This window comes from Abramis brama, assembly GCF_963993115.1.
Source record: "Abramis brama genome assembly, chromosome: 19".
In the NCBI taxonomy this organism is placed as follows: domain Eukaryota; kingdom Metazoa; phylum Chordata; class Actinopteri; order Cypriniformes; family Leuciscidae; genus Abramis; species Abramis brama.
This window is the reverse complement of record NC_139981.1, coordinates 20,748,297-20,759,279: the sequence shown is the minus strand read 5'-3', so window position 1 is coordinate 20,759,279 and position 10,983 is coordinate 20,748,297. Positions and strand designations below refer to the sequence as shown.

The following is a 10,983-nucleotide window of genomic DNA, read 5'->3' as shown; positions in this document are numbered from 1 at the left end:
GTCCTGCGAAACCATAAAAATGTGAAAGAGAAAAGAAGTTCGAGAGTAAAATATTTCCCACAATGCACTGCACCTCTAAGGACATGCCTTAGGGAAGGTCTGATCTGGGATCAGTCTGCTGCGGGGAGTGAGCGATCTAGAGAGAGGTGATCTAGGAGCATTTAAAGACACTTCCACGTTGTACAATAATGCTTATAAAAATAAATTGTTTGCGTAGTTGAACGGATACTCTTTAATGCGTTGCTAATGTTAGCTCTTTTTGGGATAAACTGCTAAGTTAAAGCTCTTGAATCTGAAAATAAAGTGAACTGGTCTGTAACCAGGCAGTTGGAAGTTAGGGATCCAAACAGCTGATCTGAGATCAGGTAGCGGGTGGAGGGATCCAGTGAGAGCTGGTCTGGGATCAGGAGGAGATGGTGAGGGTTGGGTGGACACATTCAGCTGGTAAAAGTTTTCGTGCGCTTTTCTCTGGGCGTAACGTAATTTGGACAGCGCGCGCGGGGAGCGCTAATTAGTCGTCGAAAAATATTCGTAATGTTCGACTAAACACTGAAAACAACGCAGCGTTCGCTAAACGCAAACTCGTTTGTTTTGTGTTAATGTTTACAGACTGTAGCCATGATGACTCGAAATTAGCTATCGGGCTACGCTCCGAAATGGTCTCGGTTCTGCGTGTCAGTGCGAATCTCGATCCGGATTTCAGGATGAAACCGAAGTCTAATCGGGCCAGAATCGATTCGGATTAACGATGCTCTCCAGAAAGAAGAGTAAAAACGAAGCGTCCAAGCCAGCCGAAGTTCAGGGCAAATATGTGAAGAAAGAAACTTCCCCGCTTCTGAGAAGTGAGTAACTTTTAAGTCAATATGCCTAACACAACCCTCAAATAAATAAATAAATAAATAAATCTGCATTTTTATGTAATGTGGTCATTCGGTGCATGTTGAGCTATGGAACTTTGGAAAATAAAAACTAATTTTAAGTATCGATGTTTCATTGTAAATTAATTAAGGCTTTTAAAATACAAGTCAAGCTTGATGACTTACAATATATACAGTTACATTACATAGCCTACTATCAGCCAAATAGACGTCTACCTTTTGCATCAATCAAAATATATGTGCCATATGCTCATTAATATTATAAATATTATACGTAGAAGTAGAACTTTTTTTTTTTTTTTTTTTTTTTTTTTTTTTTAATGTTGCATAGTTCTTTAACTCTAAGTCAAAGTATCAGGGCATAATTGGGTAAACAGTAACACAAGGGACACACAACTTACAGTATTAACATTTCAAATTAGAAGTGTGGTTCGCATAGTATAGTCACTTTGTATTGGTGGGGAAAAAAAATTGAAATCCAATTATTTTCACTCTTATTTTTGTAAGTTTTTAATTATTATTTAAATATGTAATGTGCTTTTTAAAATAATCTCATTAGAAATATAAGTAGTTGGACTTTAACATTATAAATGCCATAACTTGCATTGGGGACTTAAGAGGCAAAGGAATCTAGAAATGATCAGTTTCAAGATATTTTCCAATCGGCTGTAGTCTATCTGTGCACATCTGGAGCAACTTAAATTTGTATCACTTTAGCACTTTTTGTATTCTGGATGTAAAATTTAAATTAATCTTAAGCATTCTTTACAAATTAAATATTGTTGAGTATGTTTTGATCAACTTACCCTAGGTTTCTCTTTTCTGCCTCTCGCTTGTTTTTTTTCTCAGATTTAATGCCCTCGTTTATCCGGCATCCAACATTTCTTCGGCGTGAGCCCCCGTTAGTGGAGCCAGTTCCGGCGGGGGTGTCTGGTGCAGGTCCGTATTCCTCTGGTTCTGTTGGGGACGTTAGCGGCCCCAAGAGTTTCCTGCGCAACGCACCTCCACGGACCCCGCTCGAAATATCCCGCAGGGAGAGTCATCGGCTTTCTGCCCCACCACACCTTCATCGCGATTACTCCCCTTCCTCGCCATCCTACATCAGCGATGCTGGTTCGGTGACGGAGAATGGAGATGGCGGCCCGTATTACTATCCTCCGGAGCCGTACTACAATAACCAACCCAGACGAGCCCACAGACAAGACCACTTTAATGAGAGCTACAGGTACTATGAGCACAATGAACTCAACTACCCACGAAACCCAGGACAGCCCCAGACGCCCCAGCCACACAGTCGCCCACCCCCAGGTGAGGAACATACCATCCTGTGTGCATTCACACTCGCATGCATTATAATAGACTCCTCATGAAATAACAAACATGACTGTCGCTCTTTACTATAAATACACTGCCATAGACTGTCTCTATTTATGAGACCATATTATGCTGTTGAATATGAGACCGGGTGTGCCGCACACATCCTGAAAAGTAAGAAAAAGCATTTCGATAAACTCCGCCCTCTCCATGTAAACAAATGGGACTTAAGCCAAACTGAAACAATCAAATTACACTTGAAAATTTTTTTTTTGCAAAGATGGTTTCTGTCATTTTAGGCAGTTTTTATCATACTGATGTAAGTTAAAGTGTTCTTTAAATAGGTTTTTTTTCATTGATTCTTTAAAGGGGTCATCGGATGTTCTTTTTCCACAAGTTGGTATGATTCTTTAGGGTCTTCTTGTAAAGTTTGTAACAAATTCCTCAATGGTTGTGTCAAACAACACCCTTTTTACCACCTCAAAAACAGTTCACAGCGACCCATTTTTGCACTTTGCATGTCTCTTTAAATGATAATGAGCAACTGCTCACCCCACCCCTCTCTTCCATGGGACGTGTGTCAACACAAGACACGTAAAGTGCTGCATTGGCGGACAGTATACAATGGCTGAGGGCAGAAATATGCTAATACGGGACAGTCCGTCAGTGGTTGTGGGCGGAGCATGAGCAATATGACATCATATTGCTCTGAAAATCCAAACGGCTTGATTATTGAGAGTGTTTAGGTTTTTTGAGGATAAAAAAAGGAGTGAATGGATTTTTTTCATTGTATGGTGGTTGTGTCCACACACTGCAAAGACACATTTATATGCAAACACCATATAAAAGTGAATTTTGCATCCGATGACCCCTTTAAAACGGTGGTGTGACGTCATGATTCACAGCTTCTCTGAGTGAAGTGGTCATGGAGGCAGCAACAGCCTTTTTTGGGATATGACTAGTTGTATTTACTTTATTTTAACAAGCCTTCAATTGTACTACCATCAGCAGACATCAAAATTGGAGCAGTCAGGCTACTTAAAAAAGTTGTGGCGCGTGTTCTTGCGATTGATTCTGCGGGAGTGTTGGCAGGACCTTGATAACGCGGCTCCACTACACGCTCACTACTGTGCAGACTCACTATAGGCCACTGTCTTTATGTTGTTTCTACGTTAATTTGGAGATTAAATGTGACATTATTAAAATATAAAGATATATTAAAAACTTTAATTTTAGGTTTTATTAATCGTGATTAATGATCAATTAATAAAAACAAATTGAATCGATATATATATATATATATATATTAGGGTTGTCAACGTTAACGGAATGCTATTAATTCAAATTCCTTAATGTGTTAATAAATTAACACAATTGAATTACTATATTATTTGCGTTATAAATGTTATATATATATATATATATAATATACAGTACAGGCCAAAAGTTTGGAAACATTACTATTTTTAATGTTTTTGAAAGAAGTTTCTTCTGCTCATCAAGCCTGCATTTATTTGATCAAAAATACAGAAAATTTTTTTAATTAATTAAAATGTAAAAAATTTAATATTATGGTATATTATTACAATTTAAAATAATTGGTTTTCAGTTTATTATACTTTAAATTATCATTTATTTCTGTGATGCAAAGCTGAATTTTCAGCATCATTACTCCAGTCTTCAGTGTCACATGTGACATCCAGTCTATCACATGATCCTTTAGAAATCATTCTAATATTCTGATTTATTCTGAGTGTTGGAAACAGTTCTGCTGCCTAATATATTTGATGAATAAAAGGTTAAAAAGAACTGCATTTATTCAAAATAAAAAAATATTTTCTAATAATATAAATCTTCTTTACTATCACTTTTTATCAATTTAACACATCCTTGCTGAATAAAAGTATTGATTTATTTCAAAAAAAGAAAGAAAAAAATCACTGACCCCAAATTACTGACCAGTCGTGTATATTGTTGTTACAAAAGATTTCATGATTTCATCATCATTTTATTCATCAAAGTATCCTAAAAAAGTATCACAGGTTATGAATAATTGTAAATAATTTTTTATAATTATAAAAAATATTAAGCAGCAGAACTGTTTCCAACTTCGATAATGAATCATCATATTAGAATGATTTCTAAAGGATCATGTGATAGACTGGAGTAATGATCCTGAAAATTCAGCTTTGCATCACAGAAATAAATGATAATTTAAAGTATAATAAACTGAAAACCAATTATTTTAAATTGTAATAATATATCACAATATTACTTTTTTTTTCTGTATTTTTGATCAAATAAATGCAGGCTTGATGAGCAGAAGAAACTTCTTTCAAAAACATTAAAAATAGTAATGTTTCCAAACTTTTGGCCTGTACTGTATATATGTATATATGCGCTAAGAATGTCAGGTGACAGCTGTGCCGAAAAGTATTAGGTTGAATGAATGACAGAATTGTAGATTAAAATTTTATAATATGGATTATTGGTTCCTTCAAAAGGATATGCTCATGATTAGAGCTGAGTGATGCAGCTAAAATTGTCCTGATATTATATATATATATTGTTTTGATACACTACTGTGGAAGAGTTTGGCCAGTAAGATTTTTTAAATATATTTTACAATGTAATATATTCCTGTGATGGCAAAGCTTTATTTTTAGCATAATTACTCCAGTCTTCAGTGTCACATGATCCTTCAGAAATCATTCTAATATGCTGATTTGATGTTCAAGAAACATTTCTTTTTATTAACAAAATCGAAAACGATTGTGCTGATAATTATCTTTTGTGGAAACTATATATATAATAAACATTAATATTTACCTGCATATGTTATTTACTGAAGCATTTTAATACAAAAAATATAAGTGAACATTTCTGAATGATGCAAACAAGTCCTTAGCATAGATTCATTGAAATGAATCAAACTTACCAACTCTTAACAGCATTTTGCAACTGAAGAATAAACAAGAGATGAGGTAGTTTACAATGTTGATTTGTATTACCAGCAAATTTGTCACAAATATACATAAATAAGTAAGGGTTAATGCCCGACGAGGTGTCCATTATCAGGTTTTAATGGACGACGGCGAGGCGTGAACCGTCCGACGCGCAGCGGAGGTCCATTAAAACCTGATAATGGACACCTCGAAGGGCATTAACCCGCTTATACCATGGTCACTTGCCAAATAACACATTTTTAAAACATTAGTTTCTATTTTAATTAGTTTTACAATCGAAATCTAAAGTTACAAGTTACAAACAATAACTTGGTTTCCTTGGTTACGCCTGACGGTTTATTTAGGTGTACATTATCACTTTTTAACGGACACCCTGCAGCCAATCAGAATCGAGTATTCACCCAGACCATGGTATAAATATTAATAATTTTTGCCAGCCCTGCTCACTAAATTTTTTACACACACTTGTGCTCAATACACACACTTTCTCAGCTGTCACTCTGGTGTGGTATTTCTCATTGTGTGTGAGATTGACAGAAATGTGGATTTTTCTTGGTTGCCCTTTTCTTCACCCTGTGTGTGTGTGTGTGTGTGTGTGTGTGTGTGTGTGTGTGTGTGTGTGTGTGTGTTCGTTCCTTGTGCTGAACTTTTCATAGTCTTCTGGGGGCTGTTGTTTTATATTTGACCCTGCAGCTGTGACTTGTTGTTTTCTCCCCATCTGTCTCTTCTCCATCATTTCTCACTCCTCCTCTGTTTTCAAATTGAAAATAAATTTAAATACACAAAGAAATATTTACTGCATGCAGATCTGTAATACTTCACTATGTATGTGCTTTTCTAGCAATCGGCCGCGTGCCAGCAAAGTCGGTGGGTAATCTGACGACGATGAGTGGAGAGGAGATGGTCCTTCCTCCTGGCTGGACTGTTGATTGGACGATTCGAGGCCGGAAGTATTACATCGATCACAACACAAACACAACACATTGGAGCCACCCGCTGGAGAGGGAGGGGCTTCCGCCGGGCTGGGAGAGGGTGGAGTCAGCTGAGTTTGGAGTGTATTATGTTGACCACATCAACAAACGTGCCCAATACAGACACCCCTGCGCACCCAGGTGAGTGTCGAGATGTTCCAGCACATTCTGAGACTGTTTGGTGCCATTTTGTATCCAAAATACACATGCAACCTCTGCTCTCACTCTACCTCAGTGTACCACGTTATGACCAGCCCCCTCCCCCGCCAGTCACCTACCAGCCCCGCCCACCAGAACGCAACCAGCCCGTACTGGTGCCGGCAAACCCGTATCACACAGCCGAGATCCCAGACTGGCTGCAGGTGTATGCCAGAGCCCCACTAAAGTAAGTTTTGCAGTCATAGTCACAGACAGCCAAACCCTGAGGTGCAGCAATCTAACAGCAAACAGAAAACTCTCACATACACTCCAATCTGCATCACAGATGGCCGTATTAGTGTACAGCTTTGTTGGTTGTAATGGGAGTGCTTTTATTTTGAAGTGTCATGCCACAATGTATGTCTCCAGTGTAGGCATTATGTAACTCTAGATTGTTTACGGTTGCTGAGCAACATTGCCACTTGTCAAGTTCAAAGCCATTGAAAAACAGAGTTGCAACAGTCCGCTAACTTTCATAGGAATTGAGGAATGCGGAAGCAACTTGTGTCGTGGTGGAGAAACCAATAGTTCCAAACACTGAATAGTTCTAGCAATGAACCCCATTAATTTCAGTGTTTCTCAAGCACACTTGCTGGTAAGTTGAAGAAATGACTGCATATTTTGGCATTTTAACGCATTAAGGCCAATTCACACCCTCAGATGGCAACAGACATTTTGCCGGGTTTTGACCTATCCGGAATCTAGCCAATAGTGGTATTTTATGTAGCACGTTTATCGTTAGATAATAGACCTTATTGAGAACAGCGCCATGACGGGTACAGTATGAAAGCGAGGCTGTGAGGGATAGACTTATCGGGTTTTCAATTTCATCCGCTGTAAAAAGATCCTAGATAGATCACTTATAATTTTCCACAACTCATGTTGTCTTGAGTTTTTTGTCTACTGAAATTTATTGGAAAGATATATTTTTGCAGTGTTTCATCTGCAGAACATCCCAAAAACACATGAAATAACTGTACAACCCACTGAAGACATGTTAGCTATCCCTCACAGCCTCTCTTTCATTCCTGTTGAAAATCAAAGATGGCGCTGCTGTGAATAAGGTCTATAGATAGTTCGATTCTAATTGCAGATAGATTACGTGAGCAACACTTAAATAGCTACCATAACTAGATACTAGTTGTCATATTTTTAACAGCTTTTAGTCTTTCTGCAATCTTTCTCTCCATGTAGGTCAAATGAGTTTCTATGAATTGCAATTGGTTGCCTTGTTTTTTGGGGGGTGTGGGGGGGAGCGGGTTTCTTGGGTTTGCTTATATTCATTAATATTCACTTGTTAAATAATAACTTTTGCTTATAAAATAACATTAGGATGCGAGTAATTAACCTTTTTAAATTTAAGTTACACTTGAGATGTTCGGTCACTTTTGATCGCCAAGGAGTACGAGTGTGACCAAAGTAAGGAATATGGGTTAAACTCGAGAAAAACATATTAATGTTGTCTCTTTATCACTCCCCAAATGCTACTGTAAATGTCATCAGCGTAGTAATTAATGCACATTATTTACCAGAAATTGTTGCAAATATAGTGAACCTGCTGTCTATCCTGCTTAAACCCATTCAAACAGAAGTTGTTTGGAGCTGTCGAGAGCTCCATGAACCACGTGGTGCTGAGAACTGTTTTTCATTGGCTCTGAACTTTATAATATAATTCAACTGATGTGCAGTCACAGGTGGTCACCTATGTATATCAGCTATTTTACATTTTTTAGGGGACTTCAAACATGACTCTTCTAGAGTTTTGTCAGTTTGATTCTCATATTTAATGAAAATCTTACAGATTGCGCATTTTTATTTGAGTATTTTCTATATATTATTATAGTATTAATTAAAGCTACACTGTGTAATTTTTTAAGTTGATTCTTAGCAAAAAAACACTTTGTTCTTTCAAAATGATATGTGCCCATTAATGTGTAATTACTTCTACCAACTAATCAAGTATTCTCGTAAGCGTAGAATCTGCCATTTAGAATACATACGGGCGAGTCGCTCGAATGGCGGCAGCCATGTTGCGCTTCCATCTTGAAAATACATTAGCCAAAGAGGGACATACCTGGAAATTCAAGCTTCGCCTTTCGCGTTTTTACACTCAGTGGCGCTGTGACGAATGCGAGGGGGAGATTACTCGCGACTGCCGGCAGATTTGAATTAATACGGCCACCGTAGGAGTTAAAACGCCCTCGGAATGGGAGGGGCTAGAAAGTAATATTCAGTTGGTGGTCATATACAATTTCACCGCTAGATGGGAGAAAATCCTACACAGTGTAGCTTTAATATTTTGAATTGGCGTTTATTTTTAGTTATTTTTAATTTCAGTTTTGAATTTTTTATTTCTATTCAGCTCAGGACTTTAAAATGTTCATCCAATCATTGCATTCGTTCCAAATACCTGCTTGTCAAGTCAACATATATATTTCCATACCTCCTCGCACCCTGCTCACGCAGACATCACGTCACCAGCATGTTCCATGTGCAGAGTTGTGGACACAGTCACCGACTTTTACGGTTCCTCCTGAACCAAAACAACAAGCTTATGCTATGTTCACGCCATATCATAACCATAAACCATAACACGTCCTCAGACTCGGATTTAGGCGTTTCTATGTCAACACTATCAATGCCGAAATGAATCTGCTGCAGTCAGGTGGTACAACTAAGAGCTCTGCAAGTTGTTTAAGTTCTTTGAGACATGAGGTAATATAACGCTGTCTTTTGTCTCGTGACGCTTTGCAAACTCTGCTGTGCGTGTTCATGTGTTTTGAAGGAGGCGTGGCTTAAGAGAAGCTCTTTAGAGACTCTCATGCTTTCAAAGCTAGCTTGCTGTTGCTAGCCTCTCCAAAATTGCATACCCTACCCTTTGGTGATAAAAGATGAAAACCCTTCTAAAACCAACCAAGAGACCAATAGGTTTGGAGACCTGCAACCCAGTTTAGGCTAGATTAAGATGTTTTTTATTGAAGAGAGCCAGAAAGTTTTTCATTGGCTGCTTCCTGGAAGCCACCAGAGGCTGTAAACATGTCGTGATGATGGAGTCTTGTAAAGGCCAGTGTCATTAACCTTCAGCCTTATCAGTGTGTGTTTGTGTTTGTCTCAGGTATGACCACATCCTGAAGTGGGAACTCTTCCAATTAATGGATCTGGACACATATCAGGGGATGTTGAAGCTGCTTTTCATGAAAGAGCTGGAGTGCATCGTTAAATCCTATGAAGCATATCGACAAGCGCTGCTCACCGAACTTGACACACGCAAACAGCGGCAGCAGTGGTATGCCCAACAGCCAGCCAAAAACTTCCCTCCGAACATGTGACTCGTACGAGACACGCCAGCGTTATCAGTGCCTTAGCTGCTGATGCAGACTCTCATTTACTTCCTCAAACAGCTCCAAATATAAACGCCCAAAGAGAGACGCCACACAAAGCATGTCGGAAACTTTACTATTACGCCTATATAGATTATCAGCCATTATACGGCTGTGTGTTATGAGTCTGTGCTTTGGTTTTGACTGTGTGTTGTGAATGTGTTTGCGCATGTCAGGACTCGCTCCTTCTTTATGGCATTGTCTGTATGGACAATCATAACTATCAGTTTTCAATGTTTTATGTTTTGTCAGACTCTGCGCAATGGTAGTTTTGCTTTTTGGATGAATCTCATAAAAAATGCATCCAGTTCACATTTTACCCCAAAATATAAAAGAAAAAAAAAATGGAATTTATAGTTTGTAAAGAAAATGAAGCTTGTTTTAGGATTAATAACATCAGCATAAATGAATGGTTTTACCATTAAATTATAAACAATAAAAATCACAGTTTTTTGCATTACAGCAATGAGAGATCTTCATGGTGCTTCATTTTCTGTAAATAAATTTTATATTCTTTCTTTCTTGTGATTTATTTGGGTTGAAATGTGACTTGAACATTTTTGTGAGGTTCATCCTTTCATATCTGGGTGGATTCCTTTTTTAAGGAATTTGCTTCTTATATTTAAAGATGAAACTTTCAGGCTGAATCGTCACTTTGGGTGAAGTGATTGTGCCTGTGGCATTTGGGTTTTTTCCAAGAGGTTATTGCCTGTATTTTTCAGTTATAATGATGTTTGTAAAAACTATTTTAAGCATCAACACTAAATAAACCAGGATCTTGTATTGTGCGCATGTGTGAGAGGATGTTCTTCCCAATTAAGATTATACTTTTCTCACCTCTTTTCAAAGTTCTTATTTTTGATGGAAGTAGAGCAGAATACATAATTTTCTATTTTAATCCTTTAATCTATCTATCTATCTATCTATCTATCTATCTATCTATCTATCTATATATATATATATAAGCCCTTCTTCTACATCTCTTTTGGACATCTTATGGGTAAATACAAAGCCACTTGAAAACAAATGCAAAATTCAACATTTTGGAAACAAAAATAGTAGCATCACAAAGGTAAATTGGGCCTCAATTCCATGGAATTTATCCTACGTCAAGAGCGAGGAACAAATTTATAAAGGAAAAGGCTGACGTGAAAATGTTCTGAATCGTATGCCAACGGAAGAGCATGCGTACAAGCTTTATGTGCCTATACCAGTATTTAAAATTTTCCAATGTTGTTTATTAAAATGTAAAATTAAATAGAGTATCATGTCCAGT

The 10,983-nt window shown here is 37.6% G+C and overlaps 1 protein-coding gene across 1 annotated transcript; it reads left to right on the top strand.

The window, feature by feature from the left end:
• The first annotated feature begins 112 nt into the window (after positions 1–112).
• sav1 (salvador family WW domain containing protein 1) lies at positions 113–10,495 on the top strand. Its single transcript, XM_084092741.1, has 5 exons — positions 113–842; positions 1,728–2,186; positions 6,000–6,270; positions 6,365–6,514; positions 9,443–10,495. Exons 1-5 carry the CDS (start codon positions 749–751, stop codon positions 9,654–9,656), a joined length of 1,188 nt encoding a protein of 395 aa, XP_083948867.1. The 5' UTR covers positions 113–748; the 3' UTR covers positions 9,657–10,495.
• Positions 10,496–10,983: the final 488 nt, after the last annotated feature.

Bases quoted from the DNA above. Each gene is read 5' to 3' on its own strand.
- sav1 (XM_084092741.1), top strand. From the start codon at position 749: ATGCTCTCCAGAAAGAAGAGTAAAAACGAAGCGTCCAAGCCAGCCGAA. The intron at 6,271-6,364 runs GTGAGTGTCGAG...ACTCTACCTCAG, and splicing joins AGACACCCCTGCGCACCCAG to TGTACCACGTTATGACCAGC. The intron at 6,515-9,442 runs GTAAGTTTTGCA...TGTTTGTCTCAG, and splicing joins TATGCCAGAGCCCCACTAAA to GTATGACCACATCCTGAAGT.